The sequence below is a fragment of the Nansenia antarctica genome, assembly GCF_963989245.1.
Source record: "Nansenia antarctica genome assembly, chromosome: 4".
Lineage (NCBI taxonomy): Eukaryota > Metazoa > Chordata > Actinopteri > Argentiniformes > Microstomatidae > Nansenia > Nansenia antarctica.
In genome coordinates this window covers 66628414-66648775 of record NC_137689.1, presented here as the reverse complement: position 1 = coordinate 66648775, position 20362 = coordinate 66628414, and the positions used below count along the sequence as shown (strand labels likewise).

The window sequence follows — 20362 nt, the reverse complement described above, 5'->3', positions numbered from 1 at the left end:
AAATATATCTCAATGAAAATATTCCTATTCAATTATCAACATCAGTTGATGCTGAAATGTGGACTAGAAGTAAATGACAGATCGTGAGCTTAGAATGATAAGGTTCTATCTCCGTTTAGGGCAGTTCAGAGATATTGAACGTCAAAGTTTTCACATTCCATTATGTTTTGTGAGATGGAACCTTTGTATTTTATTCATTACTAACTCAAAAATGTCACCATTATAAAAAATAACACCACACAGGCATTAATAAACATCTAATGGATCAGATTATGTAAAAAAACTCAATTTTGACAGAAATGGAGATAGAACCGTATAATTCTAACGTCATCCTTCTAAAGCACTCAACTCAACAAACAGACTAATGGGGACAGGTCTCATGTTCACTGCGCTTAAGGTGCTCAGGTGCAGGTGGAGTTAAACTTGGAGGTGGAGTTAACTTCTGGCAGAGAAACATCCGACACACACAGCGAACTTTGAAACTTCGAGCAAACAGTCGGAATGGCCACCGATTTCACTCAAGATTCGGTGTTATACTTTCTCCAGTGCAAAGAAGGTGGAAGAGTGAGAAACGGAGAATTGTTGGCTCATTTCAAACCTTTCCTGCGAGAGCACGAGAACAGCGAGCGCAACAGAGAATTGTTTAAACAGTTTGTCACCTGCGTGGCTGTGGTGAAGCAAGAGGAGGGAGTTTCATATGTTGTGCTGAAGAAGAAGTTCCGAGGGCAGGCTGCTGGATCCCACCTGGCACAGACTCCTGGTCGGACCCCCCGGCAGGCGACATGGAGGGAACGATCTCCGAGACCCGCAGGGACCCGCCACCAGGAGAGGGGACAGGAGTCGACACAGAGCCACGTCCCCTACAAGACCCACAGCGAATTGCGTGTCCCGCCAAGGAACATCAACCAACTCACTGATAACAAGGTATTGCCGTCGGCTGGAATTCTTAATAACAACGATAATGTGGAAACGGAATATAATAATTTCGGGAAACCAATCCAAAGCTCATCTCCAAATGCGTTTGACCACGCGCCACCCTCGGTTACAAACACACAAGAACTATCGCCAGATAAAACAGAGTCGACGGGGTCAGATGGGAGTGGTCAAAGCTTTGAAACTGCATGGCTTAAAGTACCAGAACTGGACCACAAAGGTATGCACAGTGCCCAACTTGGCCAGTCAAAAGATTCAAACTCAAACTGTCAGGAGAGGATTTTCAGTTCTCCTGATTTTCAACACACCAAGGTGGGAGTGACTCACCCAGAACAGGTGGAACAGCTTGTAGCACAGAGTTATGGAGCTGATGTTTACAGGAAACCAGACTCTGCAGCCGCTGCCTGGCCGTTGCAGACCCCATTAGAACGTGACCGCAGAATGTCCATCTCCTCTCCATGTATATCAGAAAGCCTAGCTCCATACACTCCACCAGACTCTGAGCTGAGACGAAGCAATGGCAGCCTACCAAGACCAGAGGATGGAGTCATTCACATCAAGTACCCAGGGGATAGTCGAGTCGCCCAGCCTCAACGCCGCAGCCTGCCACTGGATAGCTACCACACACTTGCAGCTGGTGGTGGTGGTGAACACACAGAGCACCACCAGGCTGAACTGTCCTCCGCTTCCAGTAACAACAGCCTCCACGTCCCATCGTCGCTAGACTCCGAGTGGCCACAGGGCTCCACTAGAGAGGAGTGGACCAGCGACGAATCGCTCGACTACAGGGGCCTCTCAGGTGAGCAGGTCTCCAAAGTGCACGAGATGCTGCATCGTGCCCAAAACGCCAAGCTGCTCTCTGTCATGCACCGTGCAGAGAGGACGGTCACCCCCTGGCATCACTCCACAGGGCATCTCCATGACGACGAGGAGCCCAGCGGGTCCCCATGGCATCGCTCAGCAGGTAGTCTCCATGGCGACCTTGAGCACAGCGGGCCGGCGTGGCACCACTCCATGGATCATCTTCATGACAGCGAGCAGTCCAGAGTGATCCCCTGGCGTCACTCCGCAGATCATCTCCATGACAACGATGACGCCAGAGGCTCTCCCCCCAGGTCGGCGCCGGCGGCCAAGCTGCTCCTGCGCCCTTCTGTCCGGCGAATCAGCAGCAAGTATCGCAGCCGTATGTGCCGCAGCATGGGGGCCGACCTGGACCAGCCGTTCCCCGAGGACTGCCTCTCGTCCCGGCACAACCGCCTGGTCTTACTCTCCTCCTCCCTGAGCGTCCGCTACCCCTTCTCCACACCCGCCTCGCGGACACACAGCTGCCGGGACCTGTCTGCCGACGCCCTCAGTGGCAAGAGCCAGTCATCAGCCCATGACAGCAACTATAACCGCAGTCATCACCACCTGGTGCCCCTGGAGTCCGTGGAGCACGAGTGGCTGGTGAAGGGAGCCTCGGGTACCTGGCCAGCGATCTACTCCCTCTTCAGAGATGAGCCAAGCCTGCTGACCAAGAGGGACTTCGTCACGGGCTACACTGTGCTGCATTGGATCGCCAAGCACGGCGACCACCGGGTGCTCAACACACTCTGGTACGGAGTCAGCAAGGTAGGGCTGGAGCTGGATGTAGACGCCAAGACCACCTGCGGCTACACCCCTCTGCACCTGGCCGCCATCCACGGCCACAAGAAGCTGCTCCGCCTCCTGGTGCATAAGTTCAAGGCCAACGTGTCCCTGAGGGACAACAGTGGGAAGAAGGCGTGGTTTTACCTGGGCCGCGGCGGCCCCCGGGACCTGCTTCATCTGCTGGGGGCTCCCCAGTCGATCACCGCTGGCAGTGGCGGCAGCAAAGGTGGTGGCTCGTCGTACTCCTCAGCCGAGAGAACACCGGGCACCTCCTCCCCCTCCTCCCCGGCCGTGAAGAGGTCCACGTCCATCGCAGCGTTCCTCAAGCACAAGTCCCTGCTGAAGTTCCCAGGCCACCACTCCTCAGACACGTTTGTGTAAGCATAACTGACGGGACCCACCACAGAGGTCAGGCCTCTTACCAAGGCTGTGTGTTCTAGGCTTAGATTTGGCACTTGTAAAAAAGGGGCTTACTTGGTCACTTGGAAAAAAAAGATCACATTTTCATTCAATTTTAAAAGTTAAAACCAAATAATTAAATGAGAAGTTACTTATGGTATTGAGATTTCTCAATGACGTGTATAAAATGAATGGATATTCACAAATTGTGTCACTTTATTCCAAATGACTAAAGAAAGTTGATACACAAAAGTTTACTTATCATGGGACATGGGAGCAACATTATCAGTTATTTATTTGTCAGTTGAACTTCAAATGGATGGGATTATGACTCATATAAATGCTTCAGATTTGTGTACAGGAGGCATCAAATAGGCTAAATGTTGATTTGCTGATGAGGAAATGGCTTTGTTGTGCTTGTTTTCATGCAGAAAACATTCCTTCCCTCTTACTTTGTGTCAGTGCCGAGTTTCAGATGAGTTTCAGTTGTGGTGATTTACTCTGACTTAGGAATGCAGTCATGCTTTTAAGGATAAGAATCTTTTCTCAAGGCATGTCTAATGAGCACTTTTCTTGAAGTACCTGAGAGGGCTAAGAGACTGAAAAGTGGACTTCTTGTCAGTAGACACGTACCTTTAAGACACATGAACTGTTCTTGTTCTTTACATAGTATGTCTGTTATGTATGTATCAGTTATGTAGCTCCATGCTTCTTGTCCTAAGGTGCTCAAAGAATCCACGTTGACTTCACTTGAGGCTGGTGGAAGTAGATATTGGTAGACGGGCTCATCGTTTAATACCATTGCATGCATTAGGCCATCCTCCAACTTCTACCTCCAGCAGCCTCCACTGGTTGGCATTCATTTCACGCATGAACTGTTCTTGTTCTCTATACAGTATGTATTAGTTCTGTATCCGCATGCTTCATTTCCTGAGGTGCTCAAAGAATCCATGTTGGCTTTCATTTCACCTCTGTACTCGAGCACTCTCTTTGATGTGTCTGACAACATTGGCTACAAGTGAAAATGTTAACCACTCTGCAAGTTAATGTTTAATTGAGCTTATCCTAGAATCGACTTTACTATATAGTCTATCTAAAAGGACTTGGTCAACACACTAAATACCCAACAATGACACAGGCATTCATTCAGTCAGTTTGTTTTGTTTGTCTGTCTGTCCCATGCAGGGGTAGTTTTTAAGCTGAGGTGATCCCCCTCCTCTCTCTTCTCGGCCTCTTCCTCTCTGGCTGTGCTCTGGACGTCTGCCATGGTGTGCTATCACGGCAGGAGCTGGGGAATGAAAGGCCTGTTGTTGGATCTGGAGGGCCGCTCTGTGTAGGACGTGATGAGGCATGTCAAGGAAAACGTGTCCTTTGTGTCGCTGTCCTGCTGCTGCCAGCATCAGCGCTGGAGGACACTTTAATGGGACGATGGGTCAGTGAGGGCTCTTTCGCATTCTCCTGCAAGTCCTATTGGGAAAAAAAAATCCCCAAAATATTGGGAGAAAAAAAATCTCCTAAAATATCACATACCTTTGCTGTTGTAAATACGGACATGTTTGCTCTTGTCACTGGGGGTGTGTTTGGGTGTAATGAGTGCTTTGTTGAATCAAGAAAGTATTTATTATGTTGTTGTATAACCTGTTATATAATATGTCTATGGTGTCTGGCTACAGCGTTATGGTTTTGTATTAAAAAAATAAAGGATATAATTGCACATGAATGGCTCAGAGTATTCCTTTCTCTTTACAAGCCCTGAGGACTGCTGTTCCCAGCAGCCTTTGTGGCCTCTTCTAACTTATAAAATGCAAATCCTGCTTCTATCAAGTACTTTGTTAGACTGCAAATCATCTTTAGTTGCATCATTATCATACTTTATTTGATCACCATTTTTGCAAAGTATAATGTTTTTATAATTCTCCGGCTTTAACCATCACACCACTGAGTTTTATCATCAACAAATGTATTTTACAGTATATTTAATCGGATTCTACATACATCTATCTGAAAACAAACTTTAGTCTGTTTTAACCTGTAGTTGCCTACAGCCGCAGGGAGTACAGGAGGTACACTGGAGTGTGAAAAATGAGATGTCAGATACTCTGACAGACAGTTGGCTGTGTTGAGCCATCTTTCCCTAACAAGACACACACTCTGGGTCTGTCTGTGAAACCCAAGGCAAATAGTTGCAGTGTCAATATGACAGACAGTAGACTCCAAGTACTTGAAGAAGAAAAAGGGCCAGGAATGGGCAAGGTACAATTATAAATTACATTTAAACGTACAGTATAGTAAAGTCGATTGTGTCAAAGAAACAATTAATAAATGCATAGTAATATACAGTAGTCACAAAGACGCAAAGGCTCAGTTTAAAAAATAGATTTATTTTGTAAAACGAGGATCTGTTTTCCAATCGTCCTCCCTCTCCGAAGTGTTTTCAAGCAAAGATTGAATTTGATTAGGATAATCAACTGTCAAATACATCCGGGAATTCAGTTATGCCTCTGAAAAGCTGCAAGGAAAAATATGGATGGCACCATTATTGGTGAGGCAAATTTGCCTGTGCTTGCAATATTTGTCTGGGAGTAAGATAATCTGGTAAATGCTTTAAAGGTGCTCTCAATATGAAACAGAACAATATAAATTGGCATGCATTTTTGGGAGGTATAAAATAGTGAAAAGGCACAGGATTCAGATAACGTTCTACAGTAGGCAAGACCCACACAACTCAAAACCGACGCAGAACCCACAACAATTCAACCTTTTTCTCGTTCTACTTTGTACCAAGACATCATAGGAAGTGACATCACAATAAGGTAGCTCCCCACACAATTTTCATGGACTTGCAAGCAAATAATCTAATAAGGAACAAATTGTTCTACAAGCGTTGTCACACAGCCTTGTATGAGAGGAGGGCTACCTAATAGGAACGAGGACAACTCTAACCTCGCTCCATTCCTTCGTCAGGCTCCCTAAAACAACCTCCACATTTGAAAAACATTTCGCATATTTTTTTCAGTTTCCAAAAATATAAAATGTGTTTTTTTGTCCATCTACATATTAAAAACCATAAGAGGTTAGCACACCATTATGTACAGCCACTTACATAATACATACACGTTTATTTTTTTATATATAAATAATTATTGCAGTTGATGTCAAAGTCGCAGTAGCCTTTTGTGCTATCATTTTTTGAGTTGGGATTAGATATAATTGAAGCTAGATAGACATATTAATGAGTGAGCGTGCTAATGTGATGGAAAAGACAACAGACCTTTATTGGCTAGTTTATTCTGATGATTCTGTGCAATCAGTAGTCAATCTGCTAAAAAGTGCTCTGAGCTGTAGTGATACAAAAATGTAATGGCAGTAGTATTCTTTAAAACTGGTATATATTGTGAATAACATGATTTGACAGTAATTCGAAATGTCATTCCAAGTGTCTCAAAGCTTTGACCTGCACGTACGACCACTCAACCCCTCAACAGTGTATTCAATCAACCCAAAGGTATGGGACAAATTCTTGCTGAGTGAACAGATTGAACGGAGACAATATGCAGAAGCTCGAGTAACATCGGCATAAATAGGTAGAGGCACCACAGGAACATTGAGTTTCACCCCTTATAGTCTGCAGTTTGCAAAAAGTAAGGTGACATCCTTCATATAAAGCCCCTTTCCCTCCAGGTCATCACTATCGACCACCAGAGGGTGCTGTTGTCTCTTCATCAAGTACTGTGTGTGTGTGTGTGTGTGTGTGTGTGTGTGTGTGTGTGTGTGTGTGTGTTTGTTCCCTGGCCGAAACCAAGTGCAGCGATGGGGGCGGGGTCAGAGTGAGGTCACAGCTGGGGAGCGAGCAGAGTGAGTGTGGCCGGGGCCGGGGGCCTGCTGCTGTGTGTGGTGTTCAGGAGGCAGGCTCTCGGCAAGCTTGTTCAGTTGCTCCTCCCCCTGTTTGATGAGCTCGTCCAGGTGTCGCTGGCGAATCAGCAGTGCTGGTTTCATGCGGACAAAGTGCTGGTAGTCTCGGAGCTGCGGTCCGCTCAGGCGGCCCCCCAGGATGTCCAGGACCACACGCCCCCGCCGGTCCAGGTTCTCCTTCAGCTCCCGGGCATCCTCATGCTGGCTGCAGAGCTGCCTGCGCTTCTGCTGCAATGACTCCTGGGAAAACACAGTGTCTGTTGTTAGTGACAAAAAACAAAAACATTGTTACTATGCCTAATCACCAAGATAACCTGACCTGTAATGGAGCATTATAGAGCCAGTATGCATATGATTCTATGGCACCACCTGGTGGTCAAAATATAACATTTCCACTATTAGGAAAATGTCTTAATTTAATGACAGTTATCAACAGTGTAGTATTGACTTATTTAGTTAATGAAAACAGAATGTTTGAGGTCTTGATAAAAAGGCGATGTCATGTATAGCAATCCAGGGCACATTGATTAAGTCTTTATATTCAGTCTATCACAGCTACATTCTTACACCATGACACAACTTAAACTGTAAGTAAAGATCAGCTGAGTTTGTTCAAACCCTGACCTCTGAGATAGAAAACCTTCCTAAAATAGAAATGACAAACTATATCTAGAGATAAGAGCATAGCAGAGTTTAGAGATCCGCCCGAAACACATCACTGACTCAACCAGGAAGTTCTGTCACATCAATGACTAAAACAAATCTCATGAACCCCATCATTAAGGGGGAGGCTGAGGTGATACGATGATGTCACCTCCCCCGAACACTCCCCAGTAAAACAAACGGGACCAGGCTGATAAGTACACAGTGGAAGTGCGTCTACGCACGCAGACGGAGACAGTCTGTGACTAAAACACCGATAGGAGACGTGACACTGCTGATCCTATCACCTGACGTCATGCTGATACAGCTGCTTTATGACTGCATACACGACAGACTGTCTGAGGGCCAAGGCTGATGTTCTGTGTGTGTGTGTGTGTGTGAACGTGTGTGTGTGTGTGTGCGTGTGTGTGTGTGTGTGTGTGTGTGTGTGTGTGTGAAAGTGTGTGTGTGTGTGTGTGTGTGTGTGTGTGTGTGTGTGTGTGTGTATTGGTGCGTGCAGGGGAGACCCTCACCCTCTCCTCTGCGCTGTCCTCCGTCTCCTCCTGTCTGTCCATGGCTGACAGGGTGTTGTCCACGCGGACCAGCCGGCCACACAGAGACAGCAGCAGGTTGACGATCTTGTCCAGGTCGCCGATAAACATGCGGTACTTGTCCCACTCGTTGGGCTTGCAGCGCTCCTGGAGCAGCGCCTCCATGTCGCCCATCAGGGCTTTGTACCTCCTCTGCTCCTCCCCCAGCTCCTCCCTCTCCCCGCGCAGCGAGGCCACACTGAGGGTCAACGCCTGCAACAGCTCCACCTAGCGGACAGGAGGATAGGAGTTAGTATAGTGTAACTACAGTGACGACCCTACTACAGGAACACACCAGAATGTCTGTATGAGCTGTATGTGTTCCATGCCCAAGACCATAAGGAACACTGGGAAAGTGCCTAAAAGTGCCATTTTGTCTTTGTAATAATCCTTTAACCTTAGCTCACATGATCCTATAGAAAAGTTTCCAAAAGTGCAATTTTGTCCCCTTTTAATGGTGGACAAAATGGCACTTTTGTTTCAGTCAATCGATTTGACATTCAATGAATGATATTGAGAATAGGGTCATAATGAGCCAGGATGGGGTGACATTTCTCCAAGGTGGTTATGGTACTGACCCTCCTCTGACTGAGGTCTGCCTCCTCCTCATCCAGGTCGGTCTCCATCCCTCCATCTGGGCTCGGGGTCTGAGCATGCCCAGCAGAGGAGCCGCCATCTTGTCTTCTACACACATGAAGGGAGTGGCTCAGAATTATTTTTAGGTATTGACAATTACACCAGCACTGAAACGGTCCATTGTCCAAGTGCTGAATTTCACGTTACGCCCCATGCAAGTATTGTATTGTAATTTGGGGGTGTGTTTGGGTGTGATTTTTTTCTCTCTCACTCACACACACACACACACACACACACACACACACACACACACACACACACGCCAAACCACCTCCTTTCTATCAGGAATGTGTACTGACTAGTTTCTTTTCATGACTGGCCTATTTTGTGTGACAGGAAGAATGCTAAAAATGCATTCTTCAGGAGAATCAGGCCGTAGTGAATCACACTCACCCTAATCCTGAGACACAATAGAACTGTGAAACAACTACAATTAGACAACTGGACCAGCCACTGTTCCTTCTTTAAAACATGTCTAAGCATGTTATCGATACTTACATACGGTACATACATAACATTCCATCCCCCACTCCACCTACATCCATAAACCCAACTGAGAACATAAAGAATAGTCAATAGACAGAATAATCCATTGTAGCCGAATGGATTATAACATTGGAGTTGCCTACTTAAATAAACAACTCCTGGCAAATATGGAGGGACACATGATTTAGCTTTAAAACATGTCATGTTAAATCACGCCAGTAGGTGGCAGTGCTTCTCCACTCTGGAAGCCATGTTACAGTCCGACTGCATGACCGTGATATGGTCCCATGTTGCCTGACTACACAGAGCTCTACAGCTGAGATTAGCAGTTTGCAGTATTTCTCACTACTTTGTTGCATCAGTGTGAATTGATATCCTCCCTAATGTGAACGTTCTCTCTTCAAACAATATGTCCATGGACCAATGACGAGAAAAAACTGGCAACGGTTCGACCATACTTTTAGTCAAAACATAATAGTGTACACATGTAACCCAAATACAAGTTATAAGCTGTTGCTTATTCAGTTGCTTTTTCTTAATATCCTTCAATAAAACATTAAACTGTCATTATGCTGTAAATTTTAGAGGCATTGTGTTGTGATAACAGAGAAGAAAAGCAATATTCGGGAGCCATAATATAATCAGCCTTCACAAAAGGCTCTTTGTGCACCTGTGTTGATGAACTCTGACCCAATACACCGACCAATCATTTACTTGCATAACATAAATAAAAAAAACCTGCACTTCCTCATTCCCAGGAGGCCATGTGGCTAACACAGACCTTCGGCCGCGCCTCACCTGTCCTCCAACCAGCTGCTTCCCCGGTGTTGCCATGGCGACGTCGCTCCGTCGCTGGGGAAGATCTCCTCCATCAGATCCAGGGTGTTCTTCCCGCCCCAGGTGTCCAGGATGGGGGTCAGAGATCTGTCCCTGGCGACCAGCTGTCTGGCCAGTGCCTCCACCCTCAGCTCCTCAGCAGACCTCTCTCTCCTGGGAAGGAGCTGGTACTCTGGGCCCAGGCTCTCCTGGGTCTCATAGGCCTCAGGAGCAGCAGCAGCAGCAGCAGCAGTACCACCACTGGGCCTCTCCTCTGAGAGAAGACTGGTGGAGGAGAGGGGCTCTGGTTCAGTGTTGAGGCTAGGGGGTCTCAGGGGGGCTGACACGTTGGTACCAGAGGGGGGTACCGTTTGGGGGGATGGGATTGACTGCTTCCTCTCTGACCTCACAGCATCCACGAACGCAGAGCTGCGAATGAAATACAGACAGACAGACAGCAGAGTTGAATAGACAGACAGACAGACAGACAGACAGCAGTGTCTCACATTACCTTTTATCAAATGAGTTAACATTCATGCCAAAAATACTTTCAGGGGCTATGATGCTGATGTCATGACCTCCTAGACAACCCATGAAGGACACTGCTACAGTGGTATGTGTGGCGTGGTGTGAGTCTCTGCACCTGTCGTTGGTCCGTTGCTCACGGCGACCGCTCTCCATCTGCTCCTCCTCTGTTTCTCTGGCCGCCGGGGGGGGCGGGGGCAGGAAGGAGGGTGGCGGGGGGAAGTCCTCGATGATGTCGGTCTCTCTGACGGACGGCGGCGGGGACGGTGGCGGCGGCGGCAGGAACACCTCGTCGTCGTCCTGCAAGAACACCAGGGGCGGCGGCGCCGTCTGGACGCCCGATTCAGAGAACCCGGATTCAGAGATCCGCAGGGAGGGGAGGGGCTGCGGTCTGGGAGAAGAGGGGCCATGGCTGGAGCTGGAGCTGGTGGTGGTGGTCCGGGACAGGGTGGGAGAGGATGGCTTCTCCCTGCTGCCCTCTCTGTGAGGCGGACTCGGGGGTGGATGCGAGGGCGGAGGCGGGGCAGTCTTTGGTGCGGCCGGTGCCTGAGGACAGGGCCCCTCCCTGGGGAAGTCCTTGAGGGTCTCTTCGGACGTGCTGGTGTCGCTGGAGCTCTGTCTGCTCACCCCCTGCGCGGCTCCGTCTCTCTGGCTCTCGGGGTGGCGAGGGCTAACGTTAGCGTTAGCGCTGGCGCTGGCATCAGTATCAGCACTGTCCATCAGGCAGGGGAAGGCAATGGCGTCCAGGTTAGCCTGGCTCAGCCTCTCGCTGGCCTGCCAGTCCTGGCTGGTAGGGGTGCCAGGGGTGCCAGGGGGGGAGAAGGGGCAGGGGAGGCCCACGGAGGCGGCCAGGCCCGAGGCACTGTTAGCCCGCTGGCGGTCCGGGTTCCTCTGCCTTTCCCTCCGGATCACGGGGGTGTTGTTCTGGGACGGGCCCTGGTTCAGCATGTAGCGCTGCTGGGAGGCGGCTGACGCAAGCCTGTCAACCTTCTGGCTCTCTATGGCCCTACAACACACAACAACAACAACAACAACATTTGAATACACATACACACATACACACCCACACACACTCACACACACTCACACACACACACACACACTCACACAACAATTGATATTATTATCTCCCAGTCCCACCCCTGTTTCCCCAATCACAAACATCCCTGACATCTCTCATCACATTTTCCTTTCCATTCCATGCCAGGGAGTTTTCTCCCGAAATGCCAGCTATTCTGCACTAGGACAATTCAGCTCCAAAATAGCAGTGAGCAGAGTCACAGCGAGTGCAGTCCAACAGCCCAGAGCCTCACTGACCAAGTAAGGAAGAGACCGGAGGAGTATTGCCTTAAAAGTCAGCATGTTTTAAAACATTTTCAGTTCTCATCATAAACTGTTGTTCTTCGAGGGAGACGTCTGAGGGGGTGACTGCATGTGGAAAACACTTTGGCCTGACACATCTATGTGATTGTGAGAGCTGGAAATGTCACAATTGTATATGTAATGATTGTGGCAGTTGATACATTACTGAGAGGGTGGTGCTGAGAGGGTGGACACACACACACAAACACACAGGCATGTGCATGTGCATGTGCATGTACACACACACACACACACGGGTACGCACACACACACACACACACACACATACCTGTTGTCATCGAGTGTGAACAGTTGAGGATCTGTTGAGAAGATCCCAAACATTCTCAAGTCTCCTCCCATGAAGTCCTGAAATGCAAGAGCAGTGAGTGATTGGTTATATCACAATAATACAGTAGAATAGAATCAAATAGAATCAAAAAAATAGAATGGGGTCAATCAAAACACTCCAGGGTCCACAGTCATACATGGGGACTGTGGTTATAGATGCAAAGCAAAGCAGATTTACATTTTAACCATTTAGCAGATGCTTTTATCCAAAGCGACTTACAATTAGAGATTACAGAGAAAAAGGGGTAGTGGTGGCCTAGTGGATACTAGTGAGTTGGATTGGTAATCAGAAGGTCATGAGTTCAAGTTCCGCCTGGGAACACCACCACTAGTATGCCTTGAGTGAGGCATTTAGCCCTACGTTACTCCAGGGGGGTATTTAACCAGGCAAACATGTAAGAACAAATTCTTATTTACAAATGCAGCCTGACCAAAAAGCAATGGCTCTTTGGCTCTCTTAACAAGGTTAAATAATTTACAACAATAAAACACTAACAGTCAGAGAGAGGGGAGAGAGAAGGAGGAGGTAGGGGTGAGGAAGAGCGGAGGTGAGGGATAGCGGGGGGAGTGGAGCAGGGGTACTTAAAATGAGGCAGTGATTCCATCAATGTCGCTAAAGGAAAATCCAGGCTTATTTGGATAAGTCTTGCGAGATTTTCCTTTAGCAAGGCATACTAGTGGTGGTGTTCCCAGGCAGAACTCGAACTCATGACCTTCTGATTACCAGTCCAACTCACTATCCACTAGGCCACCACTACCCCTTTTTCTACAGCAGGTCACAGTAGAAAAAACTGTTATGGATACTGGGCTTCAGCCGTGACCACTATCTCCCCGGTACTGCCCGTGCCGTACCAAAAACCAAACGATAACAGTCCGTACGCATACATCACATCCTAAAGAATGACCTCGCTGATCTTTTCCTGATTATTTGTGTTTACATTCAGCGATGAATCTGGAGCCAGAGTATTTCCCCAGTGCAGTCGTCACGGGGTGTACATGTCAGAGCCTATGAATCATCGGATTAGCTCCTCAGCCTGGTATGTGCTGTGAAAACGTCTACGGGGAGTCACGAGATCCCCGCTCTGAGACCAGACACGACCGGTGTCAACGCAGCGGCTTTCTCACCGACACTCTAGGACAGGGGTGGAGGGACGCTGGTGGAGGTAGAAATCGGAGGACAGGGCTTTCTACCTCCACCAGCCTCCCCTGCTCCAGGATCTCCTCATCCCCCTTCTGAACTGTACTGTGTTGTTGTCATGTGACTTATCATTGGTTTAGTGAATTCATAAAGGGGAATACTACAAATCGTTTTTAGGTCAGAGCAGTTCTTCTGTGTCCACAGAGTGAGTTAGCCGAGCTAGCCGAGTTAGCCTAACTAGCACCCCCCTCGGCGGCCCACGCTCGTGTGAAAAGCTGTGTTTATGTTAAGGGTGTAATCTCTGAGGGAGATAAATGGCTGTTTTATCCACCCCCCAACCCCCTCCCCATACCCCCCCCCCCCCCATGTTTCCTGACCCGACCGTCACGGAGCGCTCCCAAAGACGTCCGTTATCTATGGCTGCTCTGCTCCTCCCCACCCTGGCCAGACCAACCACAGCACAGCGCACAGGGGCCTTATCAGTCAGCACCCTGCTTCCCGGGCAGGCTCAGTGGCACCACACAGGAAGTCCCAAGATTCTGGGTATTTCCTGTTGGAGCTAGCTATCCCTGGTCAGGACGAGGGTCACCTGTGTGCCCTCTGGGCAGACAGGCAGGCAGACAGGCACACATACAGGCAGGTAGGCAGACAGGCACACATACAGGCAGACAGACAGGCAAGCAGACAGACAGGCAGGCAGACAGACAGACAGACAGACAGACAGACTCCTCTTCCACCCTAGTCACCTGTTAGGGCATTCACTACTATACATCTACACGGCAAATAACCCATGACAGACATTCAGTGTGAAATACAGTGTTCGGGAACCCGGGTCTCCAGAGTGGAAGACGCGAGCACCTACCGTTAGACCAACAGGACACCACTAAGGATTCACCTGCACTACACTAAGTTCATACAGTTGGTAACCGTGTGGAACACTGGTTTTATACATTGATTGATGGAAAGCCTTGCTCTGCTGTGAGGTTGGACAGATTGTCTACTGCAGATTGTCTACTGCAGATTGTCTAGTGCTGGAGATTGTATCCCTTGTTGCAACACATTGCAACTCGATTGTAATAAACCTATTGATTGATTATACCTGCTGTTGCTCATTCCTGAACCTGAGAATAAACTACAGCAGCATGTAGGCAAGACCGGTCTTTGACCCTGCTGACTCTTGCCTCATGGGTTCCTCATGGGTTCTCAGCCCCAAGACACTGGGCTTAGCTCCCTGCTCCTAGAACCAAGACACTGAGTTTATCTGTCTGCTGTCTGCTCATACAGGCACAGCTGTGAGAATGGTGTTTTTTTCCCCCACCAAGCCCAGCTGTGATGTAAAGGTTTATAACCAAAGGTTTATAACCAAAGCTGAAAGCAACACATGTTTTCACTGAGCTAATATAATGTTGTGCCTCTATTGTCTTTTTCCTGTGGAAAAGAGAGAGAGAGGGGAGAGAGAGACAGAGACAGAGATAGAGAGAGGGGGTACACTACCTGGTTGAGTCTCTCCACCGACGGAGAGGAGCGTGACCTGTAGTGCTGGGGAGCGGGCGTCTTCTCCGAGCGCTCCAGCAGGTCCTCTGCAGAGGCCGACTTCCCGGAGCTGCGTGCCGGAGCCAACCTCTCGAAAGCCCCGTCGCGCTGCTGGGAAAACCCCAGGCTTCGGGGAGGTTCAAAGGCCCGGGCCGAACTGGGTCTAAGCAGCTCTCCCTCCCAGGCCCAGTCCTGTGGCCTGTGGGTGGTGACGGGGCCATGGGCATCTCCTGGGTGGGCGACGGCGGGGGCCTGGGCGGGCCGGGCAGTGACCCTGCCTGGGTAGAGGCCAGGGGGCAGGGTGGAGCACAGACGTCCCCCGCCAGAGAAGCCGTCTAAGCCGGGGTCCTGCAGAGACATCATGCTGGAGGTGGAGGAGAGGCTCCGGGTGTCTGAGGAGGAGGATCCAGGCTGCTGGTAGGCGCTGTGGGGCCGGTGGAGACGGCCCGCCTCGGACCTCCGGACCCCCCCCCTCTTCCTCTCCATGTACTCAGCCAGGGCGTCCTGCTGCTGCTGCCTCAGCTCCGGACGGTACGCGGCGGCGGCGGCCTGGGGGGGAGCGCCGGACAGGCTGCGACTGACGGCCATCTCGAACATCCGCCGCCGGTCGGACACGCTGGTCTCGGTCGAGAGGAACATCCTGTGGGCGGAGACCTCCCCGTCCGACATGCCCACCTCGTGCAGATTCTCCGGTTCAGAGTACGAGCGCTTCTTCTGCTCCATGGTGAGGCGTTTACGACCCCCGATGCGGACGGGGGGGCCCACCGCTGGGACGCTGGGGAGCTCCGGAGGGGTGTACCTCTCCCTCTCCGTCTCCGGTGGTGTGACCACGTGCCTCTCTTTGGGGGTGTGGGGGGAGGTCATAGTGGAAGAAGTAGAGACAATATTACTAGTCGGTTTGGGGCTGGTTTTGGGGGCCTTGCGGTCCAGGGATAAGTGCTTGGCGGGGACAGGAGGGGGGCTGACAGTAGAGACACTGAGGTCCCTGCGTCTGAAAGAGGTGGAGCGGAGAACCTTCGACTGGGCGTCTTTGAGGCTGTCGCGGTAGGTACGGTTGTCGGAGGTGTCCTGGATGGTGCCCAGGAGGTCCTTAAGGTCCTCCCTCCAGGGGAAGTTTTGGTCCTGGCCGTTCTCATCCTGGCTCAGTTGGAAGGTGCTCCGGCTCCGCTGCAGCACCAACGCAGGGTCCTGGAGACCCCTGTGAAGGACATAGGAAATATTGTTAAAGGGATAGTTCACCCAAATTACAAAATCACATATTTGGTTCTTTATCCATGGAAGTCAAGGTAGACGATGACGAGGGCATGAATCATCTCAAACACGCAAATTCATGAGCCTTGTAACCCACTGTGCCCATTTAGTCATGTCATTATCGGAAAGTGAAAAGAAATGATGATGGTAAAAAAATGAATACGCTTACCTGTGTTCAGGATGTTCACTGCTCCCTCGCCGCTGCTCCCTATGGCCCTCGTGGGCCACCGTATCCGTCCCGTGTGAGGAGGTGGAGTTGTGTGTCCTCTGGGCGACGTTGGGTCCGTTGCTGTTGCTTCTCTCCAGCATGTTCCGTAGGTCCTCCAAACCGGTGAGGGCGCTCTTGGACCTCTCGTGAGTCTGGGGCTGGTTGGGACGGGAGGTGGTGCCCGGGTTGGCCTGCTGACTGCCCTGTTGGCTGGCGAGGCTACTGCTTTGGCTCCGCTGCTTCCCCTGCTCGCGACGCTCGAAGCGGCTGACCTTCTCCAGGACGGAGAGGCTGCGGGCGCTGCCCTTGTGGCTGCTGCCCTGGCTGCCGCTGCCCTGGCTGCTGCCCTGGCTGCTCTCTGGGCTGGCACAGCGCTGCACCTCCGCCAGGGCGTTCTCCAGACGGGTCAGAGGGTGGAGCTCCCTCTGGTGGATGGTACTGGAATCGCTGTACTGCCTGAGGTGAACACTGCCTCGCTGGTCCACCATGCTGCCCTGGGCTTGGGTGGTGGTGGTGGCGGTGGTGGTGATGATGGTGGTACTGCTGATGACACGGCCCCCCCCCTGTGCCACCTGGCCCTGTGCTACCTTACTGGGCAAGGGCTCAGGCTCTGGGTGAGTGCTGTGGCTGTGTTCAGTGTGTCTGCTCTGGGTCACCTCCCTCCCCTGCCTGTGGCTGTGGTTATCATCAGGGTACTCTGTGCTCAGGGACTGGGGGTACCTGGGCCTCTCTCCCCTGGGCTGGACCGGGGTGTAGGGGTCCCTCCTCTCCTGGCCTATGGACTGGGCTGAGCTGGGCCTGGGAGCCTGGTGGCCCTGGTGGCCCTGGTGGCTCTGCCTTGGGACCACAGCAGTTTGTCCCTCTGGGGGGCCACCCCCACCCCCACTTCCTCCAGCCTTCAAGTGAGGCCGATACTGACTGCATTGGGTCGGGGCCTCCTCGTGACCTCCTCTGTCGGCTTGCAGGGCTGGAGCTGGAGCCTGAGTGAGGTCGTGGTGGTGGTGGTGGTGCTGCTGGTGGTGGTGGTGGTGGTGGTGGGGCTGGTTAGTCTGGAGGCTGGTGGAGACGGTGGTGGTGACGTTATAGGAGGAAGGGTTGCTTTGGTATCCGTTCTCCAACGCCCCCTCGACCCCGACCCCGTCCACACTGACCCCCACGCCCAGCCCCATGGTGGCCTGGTGGAGGGCATGCCTGCTGCTCTCCTTGGCCAGCGCCGGGTAGACACCGCTGCTGCCGGGGCTGGGGCAGCTGGTGGGCATCTGGGCCAAGTGGGGTTCGGGCGGCGGCACGGGGTAGATGCCCGTGGGCAGCATGAGGCGTCCCGACTGGGAGGAGGCCTGGGGATGGGGAGGGGCGATGGGGAGGGAGCTCTGTTTGGGCTTGGTGGTGGGACTGCTCTCGGGGCTCTTCTCGATGACCGTGTGGAGCTGGCCCTCGGGCCCGTACGAGCCCTTCCCGCCTGACGCCACCGACCCACTGGAGTGGTGCCACGAGCCCTTGTGCTGCGCCCTGAGCGAGCGGGCCTGCTCCAGGCTGGACCAGGAGTTGGGCCGCTCGTGGTTCCGGATGGCGGCGTAGCTGTCGCTGCGGAGGGGAGGCGCTGGGGCCGGGGGCGGCGCCCCCCTCAGGCTCTCGTAGGAACTGCGGCTGGACGCCTGGCCCCAGATGGGCCCCACGCTGTGGCGGTTGGAGGCGGAATTACCACCGCCGCCACTGCTGCCACTGCCGCCACTGCCGCTGCTACTGCTGCTGCTGCTGCCACGGTGACTGACCCCGCCTCCCCCGGCCCGGTACCCTCCCGCCCCGCGGGCCTCACTGTTGCGTAGCAGTGCGGCGGAGGCGGAGCTCACCTCGTGCTCCTGAGACACGCCCTGTTGGGGGTCGTAGATCGTGCGGACGTAGCGGATGTCCGCCTGCTGCAGGCCCTCGGCCCCGCCCCCGCCGCCGCCCCTTTGAGGAACCGTCTCCATGGAATAAGAGCGCTCTTTACTGAAGGAGGGCGCCGCCGTCAGGTACTCTGGGATACTGGAGCTGGTGGAGAAGGAGCTGTAGGCGGAGTCTCGTTTGCTGTGGAGGTGGTCGATGCTGCTGGAGGACTTGGAGGCGGACAGCTGGTGGCAGGAGCTGTAGGCAGGGTGGGAGTGGTGGTCCAGGCTCTCCATGCTGCCTCGGGAACTGTACTGGTCAGGACTCTTCCTCAGGTAGCCTGACTCATACCCTGACAGGTCTGCGGTAGAAGCACTGGGGAGGAGGGAGGGGGGGGTGGGGGGAGAGGTCAATTACCTGTCTGTCTGTATGTTATTCTGAATACAATAAAAAGAGAGAGGGGGGGGGATAGAGAGTTTGTTTGAGTAGTCTGTTTGACTAAACTTCACAGTTACCTCTTTCTGTCTGTCTGTTATTCTGAACACAATAGGCAGAAGTAAGGTTTCAGAGAACAGGAAATATTCCAGAGGATCGCTGCTAGTAAATGCCATTAATTAACCGGGCTATTGTGTCTGAAATTAAAGCTCTTTTTCTTTTTTTCCGGGGAAATGAAACCACTTGGATCATTCTCACCAGTCCAAGACCCTGCATGTCATAAAGGTACAGTAGACATCAGTACAACACTGACTTCATTGTCTTACAATACAACCTTGACAGATAGATCAGTGATATTCATCAGTGATATTCATTGTGATGTGCTTGAGGAGAGTCAATCATTACAGAGACTGGTTGATTGTGGCGCAGACGGAGGAGGGATCATTAAGTAGCTCCTCCATAAATAACCAGCCACTGTATTCACACAACTCTCCTGCTATCTTTATGGCCTGCGTTCAAGAGTTCATACATCAGATTTGTGTATTACATGCTTGTAAAGATGTCAAATAATGACATCATGTAAGAAATCAATACTTGACGCAAATAACGGCTTATAAATTCAAGTCAAATGAATATGAGATATTTTCTAAATGCCACAGGGGTGCACATTTATGTTGTGGTCCAGCTTCTAACAACTGATAACTGATAAAACTCCTCAAGGGCTTGATGAGCGCTCATTGACCAGGTTGACATGTTGAATCTACACAGGCGTATTAGTGCAGGGGAACACCAGGTCTCTTCATGAGACTAACCCAGATAAAATAACGGCTAAACGAAAATAAACATGTGCGGCTCTGACTCCCGAGGACTAGAGTTGAGAGTTGTCTGTCCTGCCTGCAAGTGCTTCCCTCCCTCCCTCCCTCCCTCCCTCCCTGCTTGCTAGAGGGCATGGCCAGGCCTAGGAGAGCAGGGCTTGGCCAGGCCTAGGAGAGCAGGGCTTGGCCAGGCCTAGGAGAGCAGGGCTTGGCCAGGCCTAGGAGAGCAGGGCTTGGCCAGGCCTAGGAGAGCAGGGCTTGGCCAGGCCTAGGAGAGCAGGGCTTGGCCAGGCCTAGGAGAGGAGAGACACTGGGCCTCTGGCCTGCTGCCCTTGTATGGTCATGTAGGTGCTGAAGGGAGGGTGGTGGGGAGTGTGTGTGTGGTGTGTATGTGTGTGTTTGTGTACATCTATGAGCGTGTGTGCGTGTGACTAAATGCATAAACGTGTGTGTATGTGTGAGCATACGTGCATGAATGTGTGTGTGCGTGCATGCATGCATATATGTGTGTGCATGTGTAGAGATGTGGGGGAGGGTAGAGGCCCACTGATATTTCTGCTGCAATAATTAATGTGTCTACGTCAGCCAGCCTGGGGATCAGCACAATCGCTCTTATAGTGCCGGTCCCTCAACCGTGAACAACTCAATTACACTTCCTACTCTCCACAAGTGGGCTGCAATGTACCTCTCTCTCTCTCTCTCTCTCTCTCTCTCTCTCTCTCCCTCTCTCTGTCCCTCTCTCTCCCTCCCTCTCCCTGACAGCTGAACAACCGACCTCATTGGACAGCTCGAGACATAGTCCTAGAGGGAGTCGCCATGGTTACCGCAGAGGTGAGGA

General features: G+C 51.4%; 2 protein-coding genes across 2 annotated transcripts in view; one reads left to right on the top strand and one right to left on the bottom strand.

Moving 5' to 3' along the window:
* Positions 1-422: 422 nt before the first annotated feature.
* sowahb (sosondowah ankyrin repeat domain family member B) lies at positions 423-2943 on the top strand (the record flags this gene model as incomplete). Its single annotated transcript, XM_080529628.1, has 1 exon — positions 423-2943. The coding sequence occupies exon 1, from the start codon at positions 502-504 to the stop codon at positions 2941-2943; it is 2442 nt and encodes an 813-aa protein (XP_080385754.1). The 5' UTR covers positions 423-501.
* Positions 2944-6783: 3840 nt separating this feature from the next.
* Positions 6784-20362, bottom strand: part of shroom3 (shroom family member 3) — a gene marked incomplete at both ends in the record, with an annotated part of 46502 nt that continues 32923 nt past the window's right edge. The window contains 9 exons of the mRNA XM_080529627.1: positions 6784-7113; positions 8049-8333; positions 8684-8789; positions 10026-10383; positions 10592-11574; positions 12220-12296; positions 14911-16147; positions 16370-17421; positions 17476-18649. Coding sequence (XP_080385753.1) covers positions 6784-7113; positions 8049-8333; positions 8684-8789; positions 10026-10383; positions 10592-11574; positions 12220-12296; positions 14911-16147; positions 16370-17421; positions 17476-18649 — 5602 coding nt within the window. The remainder of the gene's footprint in view (positions 7114-8048; positions 8334-8683; positions 8790-10025; positions 10384-10591; positions 11575-12219; positions 12297-14910; positions 16148-16369; positions 17422-17475; positions 18650-20362) is intronic.